Source organism: Apis mellifera, linkage group LG3 (genome assembly GCF_003254395.2).
Source record: "Apis mellifera strain DH4 linkage group LG3, Amel_HAv3.1, whole genome shotgun sequence".
NCBI classification, from domain to species: Eukaryota; Metazoa; Arthropoda; class Insecta; order Hymenoptera; family Apidae; genus Apis; species Apis mellifera.
Window position 1 is genome coordinate 8,974,968 of NC_037640.1, and position 23,870 is coordinate 8,998,837.

Consider the following 23,870-nt stretch of genomic DNA (forward strand, 5'->3'; position numbering starts at 1 on the left):
TTCTAAATAAAAGTGTATAAGTCGAACTAAAAAAAATGATACAAAAATGAAAAAATTTACACAAATGGCGAATTTTCGAAACGAGAACAAGAGTGCGCCACGGTGAAAAGTATGTTAAAGACGGAGAGAAACGAAGAAGAGTGGAGAGTTATAATTTCGCAGCGTGAGAGGGGGATTGGAAGAAAAAAGAAAAAAGCAGGAAGAGGTAAAAGAACGTGCGTTCGTTTCCGCGATGTCCCGTTTCCATGTTCGAAAGCCCCTCGAAGAAAGCTCATCCTCTTAGCAATCTGTTAAATATTCACGAGAAGCGGCCGTTTGAGAAGCGTGCGTTACGACGTTGAGTCGACGAGTTGCGGGACCTCGACAGATTCAAGGGGGAGGGGGAAGGGTTCACCTGGCGTCGAGGCTCTCGAGAACCGGCACGCTTTTCCTGCTCCTTCCTTCCTTCCTTTCTTCTAACCCATCTTGGCTGAGACAAAAGCCTCGTTAAGATTTCCACCTTGAAAATTACTGCGCGCCCGATTAAAAGGGGTGCTCGGTTTCATTATTAAACCTTCAACCGTTCTCCGCTTGTTTACGCTTCTCCCCCGTTCTTGCGTTTCGCGCAACTGTCGCGACCCGAGATATTCTCATTTTCTCAGATGGACTTTGTTGGATTGTTGCTTGATCGTTGCTTGAACGAGGAGTAACGGAGTAATTGGATATTCGAGAGAGATTCGTGAAAATGCGTGATTTCATGGAGGCGAAGAAACGTTTTCTTTCGAATGCGTTTATGTTTTATATATGTATATTTTGATCGAATGGTGTAGAGAGATTCGTGTGATTTTGAATCGATATTGGTGTGGAAGGAAAAATTGGCGAATACTTTTTCTGCTGGATTTAAGTGATATGATTGATGGAACAATAGATATTGGATGTTGCAATGGAAGGCAATATGAAAAGGATCGCGATTTTGGAGAGTTTTGTGGAGAGTGATCTTGGTATAAGTTAAGTTTTCGCGTGTCTACACGAAAATATTATTATGTGAGAATTATATTTCTCGAAGAATTGTGAATATAATAATATTATGTTTGTAATTATAAAAGAAATCTTGGAAAAGGTTGGAGAGAGAATAATTCTCCAATTAAAATTGCGGAGATATAATGGAACGTGCGTCGTGATAAGACAAAATTCAATATTCCACTCTCTCAAACGACGTTGATCACTAATTAAGTTACTCGAGGCAAATCCGCGAATATTGCTAGAGAATCGTCGATAATGATAGGAATTGTTCGCTAAATGGAGTTTATAATCCGTTTATACGAAACGTATATTATATTATATACGTTTAACTCGGACAAACATCATGTTCCAATAAATCAAAAACGATCATCAGATCTGAATCTGAATTTTGAAGTTAAATTCTTAAATTCTTGGCTCGTAAATCTTTATTCAAATTTAAAAATAGAATTTAATGCTAAGCAAGATTTCTTTCTTTTCACGCTAATAAAAAAATCTATCAAACAATTATTATCTCTCGTTCGAATTCAAAAGATTTCGATTCTTCTCATCACTTCGAGATTATTTCAGGATCATCGAGCTTCTCTACAAATTCCCAGAGGTTTCCTATTCCTGTTCTAGATCCAACAACGGAAACCTGTCGCGATATACTTCGAATCCAGATTCCTTTGGAGCTTGAAAAAAGATCTTGTAATCACGAAAAATTCAATGAATCGGCCAAAGAATCCCCAGTAATTTCCCCATAATCCACCTAATCGCCATTTCTTTTATACATAGAATCGTCGAAACTATGCATTAGATCAATGTACCGAGATTCAAAGCGATTCTTAAATTATTCAGTTTAAATTTCAACCACCACCCTCGAGTCTGACTTGTAAACTGTGCGATGATGGGCCTTAACCTTTTTATCGTCTCTCCTGCTCGAGATGAATTTTAAGGATGCTCAACACTCTAAAGTACACCTCTAAAGCTACTTTTTTTTCTTTTTTTTCACTTGTTCTGTGGTTTACAGTCTTCTGTGACTTGTGTCATGATTTCTCATAAGGATTTTTTTAATTTGGTTGATCCCTGTTTGGAAAATTCGAATGTGTTTGGACAACTCACTTATTACACCGTGGTTAATTTATTTATACAAAAATATATAAGCTTACAAAATAATGTACAGATGGTTCTTAAACTATATATAACAATTTGTTTAATATAATAAAATTTGTCAAATCGCTCTGACAAATTACAAATGCAGTAATTGTTTCGGTTATTGTTTGTCAATGCAAAACGAATAATATGTTGCTAAAATAAGATTTTCGTGTAGAATCGATGACAATTAGCATCGGTGGGATTAAAATTGGATTTTCTCGTTGCTCTTTGTCATTGAATAAATCTATGGATATTCTCATCTTGCTTCGATTACTACAAATTCTTATATTAATTTCTTCGATCAATTCATTAAATTGACAAGCTTTGTATCGAGGAGATCGAAATATCTGTTAAATGTTCAATAATAATTTGTTGATACATTAGCGCTTCTTAATCGTTTTATTGGTTTCTTTCAATCGACACGCGTGATTTACGGCAGTTCTTCGATGGAAGTTCGTTTGTTTAATTGTTTTCCAATCAAGAATTCGCGCAGCGATCGTCATCGACTATAACAATACGAAAATATATGTAAAACTATTTTGTACCTGTTCACTAACTTAATCGTTAATTTACGGTGTCAGTTCCATCGTTCTAATCAACAATCTGATAACTTATCAATTATAACTAATTAATTTAACGCGATTAAATATAAATTTATGATGCTGACCGTGTGATCGAAACCGGTGGTTATAAATCGAAGAAGCGTCGAATTTAACGACCCCAACCGGCTCTGTAACAAGGAAAATTTTAATTGAAAATAATTATTTATATATATATATATATATAATTTCCGAGAATTAAATATACACGCGTGTGTGCACGCGTAATTAATTTTATTTTCGTATTCTCGATATATCGTGCACTTTGGCCGAAGAAATAAAATCGATTATTAATAGATTATTATTAATTATAATCGACCGGCGAACAATTTCACTCGATTAACCTTCGAAAATTTAATTTCATGCACCGCGGATTTTCTCTTCCTCTGTTTTAATCTTCTAAACGGTGAACATAATTACGAATCGACGATAAATTTCCTTACCCAACGTTTCCGTACGATATGGTAGATGCCCTTCGTTCTAACTGGAAACTGCCAACGTCGATATCGTCTTGGTCGTAGTACGGTCTGACGAGCCAAAACGCGTACGGATAGTACAAAGTATTTCTCGGTGCAAACACCTCGCCATTATCTGTTATAAGTCCAAAATTATTAATCACAAATTTAATTTAGTTTAATTTTTCACAAAGGCTTTTAAAAATTAATACTTAATACTTATTTATTTGTATCATTTCTTAAGGTTCATTCTCAAATCTCAACGAATATATCTTATATAAAATCCAAAGGATTTCAAAGTTTTTATCGATCGGTTAAAAACTTACCGTTTCGCTGAGGAACCGGTTTCGCTACGACGATAGTCAAAAGTAAGCAGACGATGCAAAGGGCAGACACCACACTTCTCGCCATGATTTCGCTCTCGGATGAATAGGGAAGCTCGTGAGACGTAATCGAAGTCCGGTTTTTCTCTGCTGATCCCCGATACCTTGATTCTCTCTTATATACAAAAGGAGCGGTACGCACCGTGACACACTGATCTGTTTGTGCTGCAACAAATAACCTGTTAATCGCGTTCGCAAAACGCATCGAATCCTGCTAATAAGAAGTGCAATCTTGTCGCGTGTAAATCGTTCAGTTCGTTTCGCATGAAAACAATTTAGTCTGTTAATATGTTAATATCTCGTATGTTTATTCTTTGTTTTTTTTTTTTTACGGGATATTTGCTTTTTCGTTGAAACATCGTATCTTTGATAAATTCTTTCTTTCTTTAAAATCGATCAACTTTGAAAATTCGATCAAAAAATCGTTTCAAGCTTTGATATTCGACTTCTCGATCGTATTTCTTTAATTCGAGATAAATATCGTTGAAATAAGATGTTATTATCGCGCATAGTCTCTTATTATTTCCAAGAACGAAAAAGTACCGTCGTTCCTAAACGCATCGCCCCGGGGAATACATGGAAATCTGCGTTCTATAATTTTTCGCGGGAAACAATGAATACCGCGAAACAGAAAATACAGAAATTACGAGGAATCTATAAGTTGACACACGCGAATCGGCGTGTATTATCACATATATCGTTTCCAATCATCGTTTTCAATTCTGACTGATTATATATTTAAATACTCGCAAATTATTCGCGAGTTAGCGTAATCATTCGGGGTATCGTGGTTATCTTGGCTGAAATTAGTCGTCGTTAAATGCCTTATCTCGGCATGGCTACCTGTTTACCATCGTTTAATGCCACTTTCATTATCATTATCGTTGCCAAATTAATGTAATTTCCTATTTAGGCACACACGCACTCTATTATCGTCTCGTCCTATCCGATAACTAAACTCCTCCTCCTCCTCCTCCTCCTCCTCGATGTGGCTGCACGATAATACGGGAATACGTAATTAGTTTCGGTAATTATCAACGAGTTGTAGCGTGTACGGAATTAACGAATCCATATTATGGCATATTTATGGTGTGGTACGCTTGTATATTTTGCAGATCCAAACTCTCTCGAGATAAGAAGAAAAATACGTGAATAGGATCTAAACTGTTGAAGAGGATTGCAATTGATTCGTATAAATATCTTCTTTCTTGTAATATCGTCACCTAATTTTGTTCAATCCAAATATTCCTTTCGATTCGAATCGATTTCTCGAAAACAATATCGAGGGAAACTTCATCCGTTAAACGTTGGTGTCGCGGCAACGCCTTGCTACCAATAACCCTTCTCCCTCCCTCCAGTGGAAACTTGCGATGGATACTTGTTTCATAAAGGCTATCGGCCACGGTTGGCTGTTAAGAACCCCCTCCCCTCCCCTCCTATCCGATTACGATTGTTGCCAAGGTCTTATGGCTTTATGATACCGCCGCTACTTTAAACTACTAATGCAATTTCGCGGTATAACGAACAATAGGATCAGTGGGAAAGTTGGGACTATCCGATTGAACTCCTAGAGCTAATTGGAGAGTTAGCATCATCGATGATGTATCGCGTAGAGTCGCATATAGAGAGAGCCGTGTATAGGATTTCTTGCTTTCGCCATTTTGTAACTTTCGAACGCTTTCATCGGATTTAGTTTATATATGTATATATATTATCGATATATACGAGATGTTTGTCAAAATTTATTAATAAAAATTAAAATTTAATTCCAAGAATTTCTCTCTATCGATGAAATTTCTATGACTTTTTTTTAGCAAAAATTGTTAGAGTTTCCAAAATAGGGGTAAAATTAATAAAAATTGAATTGAACGAAGAATTTCTATCATCTATCGATGAAATTTCTATGAATTCTTTTTAGCAAAAATTGTTAGAGTCTCCAAAATAGGGGTAAAATTAATAAAAATTGAATTCAATTCCAAGAATTTCTCTCTATCGATGAAATTTCTATGACTTTTTTTAGCAAAAATTGTTAGAGTCTCCAAAATAAAGGTAAAATTAATAAAAATTGAATTCCAAGAATTTCTCTCTATCGATGAAATTTCTATGAATTTTTTTTAATAAAAATTGTTAAAGTCTCCAAAATAGGAATAAAATTAATAAAAATTTAATTCCAAGAATTTCTCTCTATTGATGAAATTTCTATGATTTTTTTTAGCAAAAATTGTTAGAGTCTCCAAAATAGGGGTAAAATTAATAAAAATTGAATTCAATTCCAAAAATTTCTCTCTATCGATGAAATTTCTATGAATTTTTTTTAATAAAAATTGTTAAAGTCTCCAAAATAGGAATAAAATTAATAAAAATTTAATTCCAAGAATTTCTCTCTATCAATGAAATTTCTATGAATTTTTTTTAGCAAAAATTGTTAGAGTCTTCAAAATAGGGGTAAAATTAATAAAAATTGAATTCAATTCCAAGAATTTCTCTCTATCGATGAAATTTTTTTAACAAAAATTGTTAGAGTCTCCAAAATAGAAGTAAAATTAATAAAAATTGAATTCAAATCCAAAAATTTTTCTCTATTGATGAAATTTCTATGATTTTTTTTAGCAAAAATTGTTAGAGTCTCCAAAATAGGGATAAAATTAATAAAAATTGAATTCAACGAAGAATTTCTCTCATCTATCGATGAAATTTCTATGACTTTTTTTTAGCAAAAATTGTTAAAGTCTCCAAAATAGGAATAAAATTAATAAAAATTTAATTCCAAGAATTTCTCTCTATCAATGAAATTTCTATGAATTTTTTTTAGCAAAAATTGTTAGAGTCTTCAAAATAGGGGTAAAATTAATAAAAATTGAATTCAATTCCAAGAATTTCTCTCTATCGATGAAATTTCTATGAATTTTTTTTAACAAAAATTGTTAGAGTCTCCAAAATAGAAGTAAAATTAATAAAAATTGAATTCAAATCCAAAAATTTTTCTCTATTGATGAAATTTCTATGATTTTTTTTAGCAAAAATTGTTAGAGTCTCCAAAATAGGGATAAAATTAATAAAAATTGAATTCAACGAAGAATTTCTCTCATCTATCGATGAAATTTCTATGACTTTTTTTTAGCAAAAATTGTTAGAGTCTTCAAAATAGGGGTAAAATTAATAAAAATTGAATTCAACGAAGAATTTCTCTCATCTATCGATGAAATTTCTATGAATTAGCAAAAATTATTAGAGTCTCCAAAATAGGGATAAAATTAATAAAAATTGAATAATTTTTCTCATCTATCGATGAAATTTATATCACTTCTTTTTTTAGCAAAAATTTTTAGAATCTTCAAAGTAAAATTTCTGTCTGTGGAAGAATTTGGACATCAACGACAATTATTTTATAAGTATCTTACAATCCACTAAACGAATATTCAGAAATGGCTTCGTCGTAATTCCATTAAAAAGAAAAGAAACAGAAATAGCATCCAAACAAGCGTTGTAATCACAAGGCGGAGCTAGGAGATGATTCTCTAATCGATTATCGTTATTTAGGTTGGCAACGACGACGAGGAGAAAACCGAAGGAATGGTCGTCGACCAACCTTTAAGTCTTTGTTCTCGCGCGGAAAACCTGTCCACCCGACTGGTTTCTCCCTGCTTTTTCGCGTTTCTGTATTGTCTCTTCGTACACAGAAACGGAAAACGCACGGTGTCACGTGCGGCATAGTGAATGGACACGAACGTTCATTGAATAGTTAAGATCTGGTGGTGGCGCGCTTCCGCTGGTAACGGCGACTACTCCGGGCTTTGTTCCTTCGTCGAGGTGTAGCCTCTTCTCTTCCCCACGTTTTTCCCTGCGTGGAAAAATCGAAGTCGAGGTATTTTACAAAGCTCCCTTCTGTTGATATCTCTTCGAAAAAATTGACTATCGATTTCACGTTTATCTGATGTATTATAGAAAGCTGGATTAACGAGAATGTTTTTTTTTTTTTGAAACGTTGGAAAAAAATTTGAAAAATTGAAAGTACGAACTTCAAAGTGATGGCATTTTTTTTCAAATGATTTTTCTCTGTTGACGAAAAATTGGATTTCGTATTTTGGAAACGTTTGGGCATTTTTTTTTTTTAACTTTTTTCTTCTTTCTTTCTTTTTTTATTTTTTAAATAGAATAAATTGGAGTTTTTTTTTTTTTTGAAAAAATGTTGAGTTAACGTGATTAAAAGTAATTATGCGAATAATTTGATGGAATATTATGTGGAATATTTTATAAAATTGTCAACAAGCATTTAGATTCCTAGAAGATAACGTTAATGGAATTTAATTAAAAGGCACTTATCTTAATTAAAATGTTCTTATCTAATCATCTTCATGTATGCAAATCCATTTCTCATGTTCAAAATGTGTGACAAGTACTGTATGTGTATGTATATAACGACATTGAAAGATTCTACGATGAGAAACAAGTATCAAAAGAGAGAAAGAGAAAGAGAGAATAAATAAAAGAACAACTTTTTACCGACTCTAATTGTAAAGAGTTATGAAAAATACGATTGCAGGAAGCCACTCGAAAGTTGAAAAAGCGCGATGTAGAAAGAAAGAAAGAAAGAAAAAGAAAGAATCGAAAAGAAATAAAAAGCGAAGGCAGGAGGGAAGAAAAAGTAGAAAAAATTTTAATTCTTCGAAATAAAACTTTTTGCCTACGAGGGAAAGCAAACGACAAAGTTGTAAAAATCCCATTGATAAAAATCTCGAAAATATTTTATCATACGCGGCGACACTGTGTAATAATTTCCCTCAGAAAGAACGGATATAACTCGCCGGTTCCATTCAATCCGTGAAAAAGCAGCGGAAAGCTTTGGGCGGCGATCCAATTAACCGAATTGCCGTAATAATCGTGGCGCGGAAACAACAAAATCCATTGGCCATCCGCGGATATAACATCGCCTCCCCCTCCCCCTCCTGCTGTTATACGGCGGTAATTATCCCGAATTACGTAGCCTGTTTAGTTTCAGTTGATCCACGTCGCCATCAGAAATTGCGCGATGGGCCCGGTTGCTGTCGTGCTGAACACGCTTGTTATTTGATCCAATGACGGCTCGGCCACCGTAATCGTCGTGAGAGCGGCCATTGTCCACGATAGTTGGCCGATACGTTGCAAAGATTATTGCCCTTGGCACACATCCGTGCCTCGTTCAACGCGAATTCAACCAGATCTCGCGTTCAACCTCGCCCATGTACCATCGTCTTCCAACTGTAGACGAGAAATGTGAGGAAATATGACGAAATACCTTTCGATTTTTCGTTCAGCAAAAATTTTGCTCCACGAAATTTCTCAAACAGAAGAATAATCGACGACGATCTCGAAGGCAATTTAAGAATTATCAAAGATTAAGAATTAACTGAATTACGAACACTTTGGATTATATAAATTTTCCTTAAGTAATTTATTTAATTTCTGAAAAAAAAAAGAATCGCATTATTTCTCCTGAATCTGAAAATTAACAACACGTGATGAGATCGATACACTTACGCGTATTTGCACAAAGGTCTACGTATTCTTAGAGCATCCATACTTAGCCCTCGTGCTCTCCTCTGCTATCAGGAGAAAAAAAAAAAGGAAGATACGAAAGGGGTTGCGTCCCATGATAAATCTAGTCGCGTGTCGTCCAGCCATCGATTCCTTGGTCCGTTGTCGTCTCGTGCCGGGTAATTCCTCGCGCAACAATTTCCCTTTTCCTCGCCCTTCTTCCTGCAAAGGATCCTCTTTCCTCGCCTCGTACGTGCTCCAGTCCGATCACGTTTCGCTGCTTTCCGACTTTCACGGCTACTTTTGGGATTCGAACGAGTCCCCGAATGCTTTGCCCGGCCAATACTCTTTCGTCCATGTCGCGAGATTTTTGTCGATCGAGATCCCTTTAGGGATCGCTTGGGATTGTCCCGCTTTGACGTATATAATAATAAAAAAAAATGGGGATTGAATCTGAGAGTTGCGGTGTCTTGAAGGATGATTTGAAACGTGTGTGCGTGTGTTCTTCGATGCGGTCAATTGATTTAGGAGTGGCGAGGAAGTTGTGTACACTTTCAAAGATCGTTTGACGGTTCACTGGTCTCTTTAACTTCTTCACCGGTTTAGTAGAATGCGAATTGTGATCCAGTGGAGGGATTATACGAAGTATAATTGTAACTCTTTGTAGATCTTTTCAATTCAATTCCTCAAAACTTTTGTTTAACGAGTGTGATGAATTTTTAATTTCTAATGAGTGAAGTACATGTAAATTCGAATTTCTATATTGAAGATTGAACGATGATTCGTAATGTCGTAGTTAAATGTAGCGATCTTGGAAGATCTAAGGTTAGAAATTGAAATATTCTAATCTGTTATGAGATATTTGCTAAGTAGATCTTCTGATTGTTTCCTTCGATTTTGCATATCTTTGCAAGCTTGCTAATGCAAATATGGAAACAACGAAATAGTTGAAACCTTCAAGGTGTATTTAGACGTATCTTGTTCCTCACTTTTCTCTTCTTCCGTTGTACTTAATATGCCTTTTCCATTTCATCGTAACAATAAATAAAATTTAATCAATAAGATCGAATAATCGTACATTATTATTTCTCCCTCGCTATTTAACTTCCTTGTTTGAATTATTATTTAAGAACTTTCAAAGGGAATTCTATTTACCAGTTCTCTCGTTGTCGTTTCCACGCTCAAGGACGAGATTTATCGAACGAAGCGGTAAAATGAGGTTATTGCAAGGCAACCGGTGTATTTGGACTATTGGACTTTGTGCGAAACGGATCACGATGCTCTAATTGAAAACGCTCCTTCTCCTATTCACAGTTTATTTTTGAGGAAAATCGACGCTCGCGTTCTATTTTTATAACATTTTCGTAAAACTTAAACTCGATTTTAACTTTTCAACAATGTGAATAAATTTGAGATAATTATTGTAATTAAGAGATAATTATTAAGATTATTAATTATTATAATTGAGATGATTATTATTATTAAGAAATATCGCAATGTATACACTTATCCAAGCGTAGATTCCTTTCTAATATCGGTAGAATTATGAATGGGCGAACTCGTTAGAAATATATTAGCAAATTATGAATTACAAACGTGTTCAGCTATGCGACACGATTGGTATGAAAGGAAAAGCTCGACGCGATCAGATTATGAATTAATTTCGAAAGTGCTGCGCGCCCCGTACCACCACTGCCCGCTTCCTGTGTCGCAATTAATAACCAAGATGTGCAATTATTATACGTACTCTGTTTCCACGAGAATAAAGTAAAGTAAAGTGGAGTAAAGTAACTATACGAACACGCGTGGAATCTCCATATATAAAACGAATTTGAATTTGGAAAAAAAAAAAAAAGAAAAGAAAAAAAGGTTGTATACGAACCCACAAAACCGGTTTTTGTGACACGGAATGACAATTACGGAGGAATCACGTCTGTCGCGTGACGGTGAAATTTATGTCATCGACGCGCGTACACGGTAATCGCGTTGTTGGAAGCAAACAATCGAATAATTTTACGGTGAATTAGTTTAAACCCTGGATAATTTCGACCTTCACCGTTGTAATTTCGTTCCTTGTTTCGTCGATCGATGAGTGATTCATTTAAAAAAAAAAAAAAAAAAAAAAAAGTTCTCGCAACAGAGGCTGCTATTTTCTTTTTTCCACCTTATCGCAGCCAGAGTTATTATTAAACACGTTCCATCGATTCGATATGCCGAGCACGGCGTGCAATTCTTTGCGGCGTGGTATGCATCGAACTTGATTCGATATCGGTCCACGCGGAGCCGGGTCACGTGACGTCGTCGACTGACTTGGACGTCGACGAGAAGAATATCGATGGATAAGGTGATTTCGTAGCGTGGGCAAATGCATAATCCCTGGTGAAAGGATTGTTAGTCTCAAGGTAGCCTGTATCGGTGATAAGTAATTATCATAAAAACTAGTGTGCAGCTGCTCGTTCGAGTTGTTGCGTGCCACGAGAATTTCAAAAATTTCGTCAAAGGTATTACTTATTTGAAAAATTCGAAGAGTATATCTTTATTCATCCATCTTCTACAATTCCAGAAAAATTCTCCAAATGAGAATTCTAAAAATTTCGTCAAAAAGGGATTAATTACTTGAAAAATTCGTATCGAAAAGCATATCATCCTCTATTTATCGATCTTATGACAGCTCTATAACAATTCTAAACCTAGAAAAATGAAAATTCCAAAAGTTTCATAAGGGATTAATTACTTGAAAAATTTGAAAAGCATATCATCTTCTATGACAGCTCCATAGCAATTCCAAATCCAGAAAAATGAAAATTCCAAAAATTTCATAAAGGATTAATTACTTGAAAAATTCGTATCATCTTCTATGGCAGCTCCATAGTAATTCCAAATCCAGAAAAATGAAAATTCCAAAAGTTTCGTAAGGAATTAATTACTTGAAAAATTTGAAAAGCGTATCATTCTCTATGGCAGCTTCATAGCAATTCCAAATCCAGAAAAATGAAAATTCCAAAAGTTTCATAAGGGATTAATTGCTTGAAAAATTCGTATCGAAAAGCGTATCATCCTCTATGGCAATTCCATAGCAATTCCAAATCCAGAAAAATGAAAATTCCAAAAATTTCATAAAGAATTAATTACTTGAAAAATTCGTATCATCCTCTATGGCAGCTTTATAGCAATTCCAAATCCAGAAAAATAAAAATTCCAAAAGTTTCGTGAGGAATTAATTACTTGAAAAATTCATTTATTATTCTCTATACCAATCTTATGGCATAACTCCATAACAATTGCAAACTCCAAAGAAAAATTCTTCAATTTTACGAAACGTTCCAATCCTGCAACAAAATTCCATCTCAAAAAAAGCATGGTGCAAAATATACGTTAATCGAGAGGAGATATTCCCGGCTTCGACTCGCCACAAATCAACTCGTCGATCCTCGAAATAAAATTGGACGGACACGCGACGGATGTCTCGCGACCGGATCGATCGCCACGATCGAGATCCCATGACCTTCTTCCTCCCCGCGGCTCCGTCTGGGGGTCCCACGGCCTATTTGCGTCGGTTCGATCCCTATAGCTTGTGCCATCGATTCCACCAGTCTATTCTCGGCCACGTACCACCACGACACACCATGGCCGGCTCGCTCGCTGCCAATCAACCGCCGCTCGGCTGGTCACAAAGCTTCTCCTCTGCCCACCTTTCCTTCCCGCGTTAGGGGAAGGATAGTTGACGGGTGGATCGGCGTGGTGCCGGTATAATTGAGGTGACGGAAGCCCGGCAAGGTGCGGTGGCCACGTTCTTCGACCATGTAAACACCTCTCCAGTATATCGGATACCGTTGACGAAGACGGGCCGTGCGCGATTTCTCCGCAATTTTTCTACGTGGATTAAAAGAAATTCGATCGATGGATCATCCACTATTCTCATTTTTATCCTATCAATTTGAATTTTCACGAGAGGTGTAACCGAAAAAGAAAGAATATTGTTGGATCGAAATATTGAGGAACATGAAAGATTGAAATAAGGGGAATTCGGTGAAGTGCAATGCGGATGTGGAGCGATTAAACGGAGAGCGTAAGATTAAATAATCGTGTTAAATATAGTTTGGAAGGTGTGACAGTTTGCGATATACAAACTCAGTGGAATATAACATCGGATTAGTTGGGTGGATCGATGGAAGCCTCGCAACGAGGCCTATGCACTGTCACGCGACACGGTTCAAGTGCATCGTCGAGCAAGTGCAAACAAACAAACGATACTTTCCTTCGACAACATCGAGGATAAAAAGCAACTGTCGATTCGACGAACTGTGTACAAGCATATCGACATCCATCCATGGATGATCATCGGTTAATTAACTTTAGATTACTCTTAAACGAAACCGGAAAACCGCTCGTCCTCGACGTACTTTCACGAGTCGGCCGTTAACCACTGTTCCGTCAAGTTTCTCAACAGACGTTACAGAGAGATCGATTGTGCCTCGCCCTCGAAACTTTCGTTCCGCTCCATTTCGCGAGAGGGTACACGTGGACGATCGAGAGGAGACAAAGGGCGATCGTGAAAAGAGTTTCTCTCAATTTGCTCCGATCCGAAGCGGAATACTTGGAATACGGGGAAGTTGAGAGAGAGAGGGGAAAAAAAATTTGTTGTTTACAACGAGATCCTCTCGAGATACGCAATAAAATCGATGCAAATCCGGCTCGATTGTTCCCGAGATCGTTTCGTGAATATTCAACGGGGCGTACGGTGAATCGATCGAGCGGAGGAGGCTTGGGTTGCTTCCTCGTTGCGAGGCGAGGAACGGTATCGCGTACGATGAGGAACGGTTCACCGGACGGCGTTCAGGGTCGGCCTTGCTATTTCGCGTGACACCGTTCGTCGATGAAGACACGCTTCGTTCCGGAACACATCGCTGGACCCCGCTGTTTTCCCGCCCCACCGAATTATCGGTGTCCAGGCCGATGATACTATTTCGCTGATATACCGTCGATATTTGGTTTAAGGCGCTTGGTGAGATGAGCTTGTTGCGATTCGGCCCTTTCAAGGATGGTATGTGTCCATTTTGATTTGCTTCTAACTATTTTCCTCGCACACAAGATCAATCGTTCTTTTCTATTGCAAATTCTTCCTCCTCTTTTTCTCTCGAGATTAAGCGTCGATAGATTTATATTTCAATCGAGAAAAATATTATTAGATAAGATATATGATAATTGATTAAATGTTTAATCTGTATGTTTTTTAGAAAATATGAGAGAATATATCAGAATTTAATGGCACGAGTTTAATGTGTATGTACGTATGTTATTAGTTAAAATAGTTATGGATTGATGAGAGTTTAATTCCTTTCTCGTTTTTCACGAGGATTTATTTCGTTTAATCATTTAAACCATTTTTATTCAAAAGTTCTCCTTTCTTCGCGATAACGCGAGCTCAACCTCGTCCCGATTTATCGATAAACGATTGTCCATTGTGCGATGAATACAAAGGACTTTTTACGTAACGACGCCATCGATGGAAAAGCAAAAGTTTGTAACAAACAACTCGATTATCTCGCGTTGCGTTTGTCAGAAATGCCGATTTGTCGAAGATATCTCTTTTTCTCTTCTTCTTCTTCTCCTTCCTCTTCTCTCTTTTTTTCAATTCAAATAACAAATTCGTGGCAAATTCTCTTGAAAAGTATCCCTTTGCTGAGCGAATCCTATTTTCCGCCGATCAACGAGTCGTCGAAAATCATTCGAATTATTCGGATCGTGGAAATGCATTATCCGACCACGTGCCGCGGAGAGAGAATGAATACGCGTGTCGCGAATTAATTCGTCGGGCGAACGAATCGTTCGAAGTAGACACGCGCGATTTATCGATGCCTTGGCTGCCTGGAATCGGAATTGTGTACGTTTGCGCGTCATGTTGGAATGTGACGAGATTAAAAGCGATATTTCGCGCGCGAGAATGTGGGTTATTCCGTTTCGTTTCGATAATGAACTTTTCTGGAAATTTTTTTCCTTCCATTCTCTTTCCAATCTTTTAAACATTTAATCGAATCGTTTGATGTAATATATAATTTCTTTGGAAACTTTAACAAATCAGACTTTATCTTATGGTATATTATATTCCTTTAGAATTAAATTTATATTATTATTTATTTATTTACCAGAAATTCGAACGATTCGAATAAAAAAATCGATTAACGTAATGTAATGTAATTCTTTTTAAGAATTAGACTTTAACTTGTAGTATTATTATACGTAACTATATATTCTATATTTAGAATTGAATTTACATTACATTATTTATTTACGTATTAGAAATTCAAACGATAGTTTATTAATAGCATCGTGACGAAAAAATAAATAAATAAATAAAATTCGATCAACGTGCATTGTTTGCACGTTGCAAAGGAAAAATGAAAATAATATTTATTCATGAAATTACCATTACGTGCAACTTCCTCTTCAAGCACGTACGTATATTCACGGTGTTGAATATCGCTCTCGATGCTTATTACAGGCACTTACAAATACAGTAATGGATATAAAACGACCGAGTATTGTCGTTTCGATCGTAACGATTGTTTCATCATCGTACATATATATATATATAAATTCTTAATACGTGGAATAAATGGAAGGTCGGATAATCGAGAAACCATAAAACGGATCCTCCTCGTTAATAGAGAGGGGGCAGGGGGTTCCGCGATACATCGAGCTTGCCAATGCAAAAATACGTGACGCGCATAAAGGATCAAATAAAAACGGGGAAGCTAGTTATCGCGAAATGTATACAATACTACACAAAGTATCGCATTTGCGAAATTGCTGATGTAAATATCCATTACGCTGTTATCTCGAGAATCGCGATTACGCTGGAAAAATGAAACGATTCAATCTTTGCTTGCTGATCATGTTCAAGCGAACGATGCTTGCGTGCAATTGTCAGTTGTGTGCACATCCGAAAATATTTAATTTTATAAACCGAGATTGTTGAAAATATATCGGGTTTTTTTTTGATTAAAATTTTTAGAAAATTTCTTCAAGTTTGACGAACTTGAGTTTGACGAATCGAATCAACTTCGTTGATTTCCTCTCGAAAAAGTTTTTCCATTCCCAATTCCGCATTATCTTGTATCGATTCGAGATAATAAAATAGAAATGATATTGTTGATGCAAATAAGATCGTAAGCCACGAATTAAGAGGCGTGTAAGATAGATAAGGGTTGAGAGGAGAGTCGCTTCGAGGAGCATTCTTTTGTGCATCGAGTTGGCGGCGACCCACACGCAAAGCATTTGGGTCATCGATTGAACGGACAGGGGAGGGATAAAGACTCGAGTGTAACCTTCAAAAATTCGAGGAAGAGGAATCGTCCGGAGAAATCGGCTTGAATCAATGCCGCGTAATTATCACTCGCGAAAAACTTTTAATAGATCGTAAAACTTTTCAATATGCCCCCCTCTCTCGAAACTTTCCACTTGTACATCTTGCTCGACTCTTTCCCCCTTTCTCGAATCTTCTTCTTATTTCTCGAAACGAAGATTCGAATTTAGCAACGAATAATTGCTTCTCGAAATATCTTTCGTCCAAAAATTTCCATTGCAATTTTTTTTTTTTTTATTTTACAGTTAAAATTAATCTGATTTTTAAATTTCAACATACTTCTAAATACGATTTCTAAACGACTAGTTTTTGAAAATCTCCAGATACATTTTCTCTTGTCTAAAATTCAAGATTCGTGTCACTTTTAATTAAATAAAATTTCAAATCCAAAATTCCTCATCGACGATCGAAACTCTTCTCGCCTCCACAGAATGGATCCCAGAAAGCCTGGTGTCTAAGCTTGATCCGATCCCAAAACATTTTAAAGGATTACACAGGAATCCCTGTTACGTCCGAGGCGAGCGGCCCAATTTTCCACTATCCGTGTACACGTCGCGCAAGTGTTAACTTCCGGCGTGAAGTGGCATCCTTTAAAGGACAAACATCCTTCCGCCCGATTTCTTCATCCTTGCCTCGCCCCCTTTCGTTTTTCACCCTTCGTTCCAAGAGACGATAGCATATTCCATAGTGGCGGACCGAACTCGGACACGAGAAAGAGGGGTGGAACGATTTTCTTCCTCGCGTGGAGGGTGACAGTCGTTACGTAACAATGAGTCGTCGCGGCGCCGCGAGAGACCATTCCAGACACGTTTCTCATTCTTCCTTTTTTTTTTTCTTTTTACTTTTTCCTTCTTCTCTTCGGACGAACCGTTGCGAAATTGTAAGCGCGTACAACTTTGTTCTTGAAATCGTTATATCAATCGTTAGATTGATTGATTTTATTCTCCGAATGTAATATTTATTGTTTGTTATATAATTGTAATATATCCGAATATAATATTTATCACGGATTATTTTATATTTATATATATGTATTTATTTATAATGAATGATCAAAGAGTTGATAGGAAATTTGTATGTATATATTTACTTATGTTGTTCTTGAAATCGTTATATCAATCGTTAGATTAGAAAAGAATCGAACGAGTGTTGATTTTATTCTCCGAATGAAATATTTCTTGTTTGTAATATAATTGTAATATATCCAAATATAATTTATCGCGGATTATTTTATATTTATATATATATATATATATATATATATTTATTTATAGTGAATAATCAAAGAGTTGATTGAAATTTGTATGTATATATTTATTTACGTTGTTCTTGAAATCGTTATATCAATCGTTATATCAATCGTTAGATTAGAAAAGAATCAAACGCGTGTTGATTTTATTCTCCGAATGTAATATTTATCGCGGATTATTTTATATTTATATATATATTTATTTATAGTGAATAATTAAAGAGTTGATAGGAAATTTGTATGTATACATTTATTTACGTCAAATACGTTGAATAATCAAAGAGTTGGTAGGAAATTTGTATGTATACATTTATTTACGTTAAGCAATCAAAGAATTAGGGAACAATTCAAATAAATTTTCTTTAGATTTGGAATATTCTTCAAATCATCTTAACGAAGATTTAATGAATTGCTTTATTGGACGAATTCAAGAAAATTAAAAACTACACGGAAGTTTGTTTCTTCAAGTAATCTGATTCGATTCAAAGAATAAGTCTTGCACAAGAGCAGCAAATGTGTTGATGTATATATCGTCTACCGGACCGGAAGATTTTCTTTCCACCCCTTTCCGCCGGATGGGTGTACGCTTGGATGCTTGCTCGTAATGTTGGTTACACGAGGGTGAATTTTAAAGGAAGCGTCTGGAAGCAAGGATCTCGGGATGGATATTTCGGGCATAGAAAAGTAGGTTAAAGTAGGTTAGAGTGGGTTGTGCAAAGAAACTGTTTTGTTATTCGACGGAGATTGAGTTCGTGGTAAAGTACCACATTTATCGAACACAGAAAAATTCTCTATATCCTTTGTCATCGGATCTTTCCCGATTCTGTATTCTCGCCTATTTACTCGAGCAATTGAGACTTATTTTCAAAATTTATCGTCTTTAATTTTTTTCTTTTTTTTTTTTAGGAATTTCGATGACAGAAACGAATCAATTTTTCCTTTTTCTTAGGCGAGCCAGGATTTTCGAATTAATATTTGTGCACGTTCTTGTTATTATTATTATTATCAATCTCGAATTTTTCTGAGAAAAATTCTTTATATCTTTTGTCATCGAATCTTTCCCGATTTTGTATTCTCATCTATTTACTCGAGCAATTGAGACTTATTTTCAAAATTTATCACCTTTAATTTTTTTTTTTTACATTTCGATTATAGAAACGAATCAATTTTTCTTAGGCGAGTCAGCTTTTTCTAATTAATATTTGTGCACGTTGTTGTTATTATTATTATCGTTATCCTCGAACTTTTCTGAGAAAAATTCTCTATATCTTTTGTCATCGAATCTTTCGATTTATCGCCTTTAATTTTTTTTTTTTTTTTAGGAATTTGGATTATAGAAACGAATCAATTTTTCCCTTTTTCTTAGGCGAGCCAGGATTTTCGAATTAATATTTGTGCACGTTGTTGTTATTATTATTATTATCATCATCCTCGAACTTTTCAGAGGAAGAATTACACGATTATGAAATAATTTTGACAAACGAGATTAATCATCCTTTGTTTGCTTAATTATTTAATCTAAATCCTCTTAGGAGTAAGCCGAGAATTTAATTTGCAATTAAATAAGTTTGAGACTTGAATTCCATTTTTTCTCTCTCTATTGTACTCCGCTTGTGAAGTACTCTCCTTTCTGCCTGTTTCCGGTCGCGTGGCGAATTCCGCGTGGAACAACTTCCGCCCTTTCATCCCGCCGGATGGATCCACCTTCGCCTCTCCAGTATTCAAGCCGTTCTCTCGCGCGATCGTGAAAGTTTGATCGCGTTACGCGCTTGTGTCGCTCGCATATTGAACTCGGGGAGGGGGTGGGAAGGGAAAAAGGGGTCGTGAAAAATACGTGCAAAGTGTTTGCCAAGATTCGGTGTGGGGTTATACGGGAGTACAAGTATCGCCGATGGAAAAGTTGAAAGTCGAAGGAAAGGAAGGGGCGTGGATGGATTCTTTCTTTTTTTTCCTTTTCTTTGCCGCCATTCCTCCCCCCAACGATCCTCTTCTATTACTACTTTTCTTATTCCATTCCAATAAATTATGTCTCTCACGCGTGCAAAATTATATTTTTTACAGGAAATGCCTAAATTTGTTTTTAAGAAGATACGATAATTTTTTTATTTTCCGTGCAATTATTAAACGAAGAACACGAAATGTATAAATTTAAATAATAAGCTTTTTAGGATGAGGTAAAATAATCCTCGTGCAGTTATATATTTCGTTTGCACGAAAGGGGAGGAAAATAGGCGAGGAAGAGAGAAAATTCCTATGCATCCTATCCCAACTATTTATACCCTGTCCACGCTTTTAAAAAGTAATATCGAAGACACGCATCCTCGTGGCTTTATTTTCAATCTCGAAGCATCTTTATTTTTACCAAGTTTCAACCAAGGATCATCATACTTTTCCCACCGTACCGAGATGAACGCGCGAGATCGATCCTCACCGATCCTCTCTAAATATATTTTTAGCCGATGTCGATATCGGCGGCCAAGGGCGGAATCGTTTATCATTGACATTAGCTGTCAGCCACGGGGGTTTATATACGATACGCATAATCGAATATCCCTCTGTATCCCGTGCCATGGGTAATTACGATATTGCATCGATCGAAAGAAAATCATCGGCTATACATTAACGTTCCATCTCCATTTTAAAATCCTTCCCTCTCTTCCCTGGCTTTGATCCCCTCCTCGTTTTGAAATTTAAATTTCAAGTCTCGATTCGAATCTCCGCCGAAGAGGAAGCTCGTAATCCAATTTTTCAACGAAACGCAAGTTGGGAAATTGGGCAAATAATTAAATTAAAAAGAATGATGAATTGTAAGATTGTCGAATTTTTTTTGAAAAAGTTTCGCGGGAAATGGACGTTCTTCGACCCCAATATATTTATTTTACGAGAGAAGGAAAAGAGGTTTCGGCACGAAATAGCGGGGGTAATAATGGTCGATGAAACTATTTCAATAACAGGTCTCACCCCCTGCCGGAAATGGCAGGATTGCCTTCGTTTCTCCTTATTTTCCATCATTTTTGTTTCCTTTGTATTACAACTGGCGAAACGTTCTGGATACGAAAGAAAGAAGGGAGAAGAGAAGGGTTTGTTTTGAGGAAAATATTCGTTCGGGAGAGACTTGTATTAATCCGATTCTCTTCCCCCACTAGGAATATTATTCCGTATAATATTTTATGCAACGTATAATTCTAGAATTTGTGGGATGCTCGTTGAATGTTTCCACGGCTCGAAAAACCGCGACCGGTTTCACCGTGATGAAAAACAGAGCGTGTAACCACAAGCGTTGTCGCCGTCTCTAAGAACCATGAAATTTATTATCGGCCTCCTCGTTTCAACCGATTATCGATGCCGATGACTTAAAGCTAGCGCTATCCTCTCAGATTTATCCAATGTTATCGCTCATCGAACGCGGCCATTACCGTGAAATCGTGCGTAAACGATCCTCGCTTTCCATCCACCGATTACCGGATAATGCGTGCGGTATTTCGCTCTCCTTTCAGAGAAACTTCGTTTTTTTTTTTTCTTTTTTTCTTCTCTCCCCCCTCCTTTTCGCGCTAAAATAAGAGCGAGAAGGGAGCAATTTAAAAAAAGAAAAATCCATCTCTCTGCCGTAAATAACCTATCGGCGAGATGGAATCGATTCATCAAGCGCGCGATAAATTGTGATCGATTCGGATGGAACTTTCTGAATTTATCGGGGAATTATCAGAAACTTGAATTCGAGTATTTGAAATTCTTTATCTTCCTATAAAAGCATCGCGTTTTAAAGTTTCAAATATCAGTATTGAATATCTTTCCTTTCTAAAGTGTACGAGAGATATGTAATATATTTTCTCAAACTCTTCCGATAATTTTAATACTTTTTAATGGAAAGTGCGAATTATTGATTGAATCGAGAGCAAAATAGTCTTAATTCACGTGACATGTCCAAATAAAATCGCGCCAAGAAAATCGTTGTTTTCGGGACGAATGGTGCGTGCATCCATCACTCAAGCAACATTGAAGTTACATCGACGCGACTATTAATTATCTACGAGATTGCAGAACGATACGAATATCGATCGTATATACGTCCTTTCTTACTTACGCACTTGCATACTCTATTCACCCTCGAAATCGCGTTTTACTTCTCCTTCGAGCGAAACTATTAATTACGAAGCGTTTATCGTAACGATTGTACGATAGGAGGGTGGTGCGTTCGAGGCGGCGTTTGGAAAGTGTTTGAAAATTGCGGCTTTCCTCCCTCCCTTTCCTGAGCAAAAACTTTGATCGATTCGTGGTAGAAGCAGAAGACGATAATTGGACGTTCTCCTCGTTTTTATTTTAATTCAACACTTTTATCGCGCGTGAAAGAAATTGGCGTAGTTCGATACGTAGAAATTCGAGGCGTGTATATGATGGTTCGATATCGATCGAGTTTGACGATTTTATTTACGCAAAATTTAAACGTACGGAATTGAAATCATTCCAGAGTGCTCGTCAAAGTTTCCAAATTCCAGAATCGAAGAATCGCGAAGGAAAATCAACGAAAAACCGTTGATAACGGATCGATACGTCGTTGATTAATTAATCCACGGTTTCACGGTTATGAATAGTTTATGGATAGGCGGTGCACGATATATGGAAACGGCTTTCCTTTTATTATTAACCCACCCCCTGGTCCACCCCCTGCGCATCACGTTTGATGTTCCCCCGCAACGATGTAATTTATCTCGTTGCCGTTCCGCAGGAACAACCGCGCCGTTTCATTGACATGCAAAGCGAAACCTCCTCGTGCTTTCTTTATTTTAGACCGACCTAGAGTTGCGCGAGTTATTTCAAACCGGTTGCCACATAACGCGCGGTGCCGCGCGCGCTTCTTGTGTCGCATTCCACTCGATCGTTATGCACTCGTAACCTTCTCTATGGTCACTCTGTCGCAATCGAGTGTTGCACCAGCCAGAGAAATTTCGCGATTACTGTTATACGCAAATTACGTCGTTACGCTTTGTTGTGATTCGCTTTTCCCTCCATCTCTCTCTCTTCGTCCTCATTTCAGTTTTCGATGATCCTCTTCTTCTTTTCCCACGTTCGATCTCTTTTAATTTCGAAACAATGAAATACCTTTCTCGATACTCGTTCCATAATAAAATTTCATCCAAATCGATTCTTGCAACGTCTATCATAATTTCTGTTCACGATGGAACGTCTGATCTTCTCCAAAAATCTAGCGAACAAAGCGCAAGAGAGTTCGCTTAATCGAACGGACGAGAGATATATTATAATTAGAATTTTTTTAATACCCGTTTTGATCGTATAACGGATCGCTTTGATCTTCGAAGTGAGGATCAATTATAGCTATCGAACGATGATATAAGCTGCGTCTTTTACCGACGTTCTTCTTAAGCCGTTACGAGAGGAGAAGAAGAAGAAAAGGAGGAGGAAGGAGTTGAGGGCTGCGAGCAGGTTCACATTTCGTTCTTTAATTATTCAGCCACGACCTCGCGAAACGGGTATCTCGAGATCGGGAGAGAAGGTGTATATACGTTCTAATAGAAACTACTCGGCGTTCGTTGCCCCTACGGTCGAGTGATGCCTGGTAAAAACATTCGAGTGCACGTTTCCTGCCTGATATTGCGAATCATTGCGAAACCCTGTGTCCGCTTATAATTTCAACGACCACGATCTTACGACCGTTTAATTTTTAATTCTCGCGCTAAAATCACTTTGACAACGATTATGGAAACTTGGTGGTAACGCTTGTCTCGTGGAAAAATTTTTTAAAGAAGAAATCGTTGTGGATCATTTTATCTTTCGACCAAAGCGATAAAATTCTCTTTATTCGCATCGACCGATCTCTTATTTCTAAGGTCGATATGAAAATCGGCGAAAAGCCGATTCGAGGGAGAAATTTTTATCTGAGAGAAAGAAACATCGATCGAATTGATATTCTTTTTTTTTCAAGCTACTTTACAGTTTAGCCTCTTACTCCATTATCGAGGATATACAACTGCGCTATCGATTTCACGAAACGGAGACAAGAAATGGCGATGCCCATTTCCACGTTACGCTTCACTTTTCCCGAGGGGAAATGGAGAAATTCGCTGATTCGGGTCACTGTTTCGTTGTTTTGTTGGGGAAAAGAAGGAAAAGGAGGATGATATTTCGCGTTCGATCGCGCGTTAATCGAAG

General features: G+C 36.8%; 2 protein-coding genes across 6 annotated transcripts in view; one reads left to right on the top strand and one right to left on the bottom strand.

Moving 5' to 3' along the window:
* The window catches only part of LOC408740 (phosphatase and actin regulator 4), a 322,845-nt gene that overhangs the window by 23,145 nt on the left and 275,830 nt on the right, over positions 1 to 23,870 (top strand). Inside the window, exon 1 of one of the 4 annotated variants that reach the window (XM_006563998.3) lies at positions 14,015 to 14,131. The exons of the other annotated variants lie outside the window; for them this stretch is intronic. Coding sequence (XP_006564061.1) covers positions 14,098 to 14,131 — 34 coding nt within the window. The 5' untranslated portion in view covers positions 14,015 to 14,097. Of the gene's footprint in view, positions 1 to 14,014; positions 14,132 to 23,870 lie in introns of those variants that run through there. 4 annotated transcript variants of the gene reach the window in all.
* Positions 1,448 to 5,340, bottom strand: LOC100577178. 2 transcript variants are annotated; one of them, XM_026439601.1, is made up of 4 exons: positions 3,517 to 5,340; positions 3,179 to 3,326; positions 2,804 to 2,866; positions 1,448 to 2,642 (listed from the first exon to the last, which is right to left on the bottom strand). In XM_026439601.1, the coding sequence occupies exons 1-3, from the start codon at positions 3,776 to 3,778 to the stop codon at positions 2,848 to 2,850; spliced, it is 429 nt and encodes a 142-aa protein (XP_026295386.1). In that variant the 5' UTR covers positions 3,779 to 5,340; the 3' UTR covers positions 1,448 to 2,642; positions 2,804 to 2,847. The 2 variants fall into 2 exon arrangements, with proteins under 2 accessions (XP_026295386.1, XP_003250376.2); XM_003250328.4 differs by having other exon boundaries at positions 1,448 to 2,866; positions 3,517 to 5,338.

Excerpts from the sequence above, each read along its gene's own strand:
- LOC100577178 (XM_026439601.1), bottom strand. The coding sequence starts at position 3,778 with ATGCGTTTTGCGAACGCGATTAACAGGTTATTTGTTGCAGCACAAACA. Across the intron at positions 3,327-3,516 it reads ACCGGTTCCTCAGCGAAACG|ATAATGGCGAGGTGTTTGCA; the intron begins GTAAGTTTTTAA and ends GACTTATAACAG.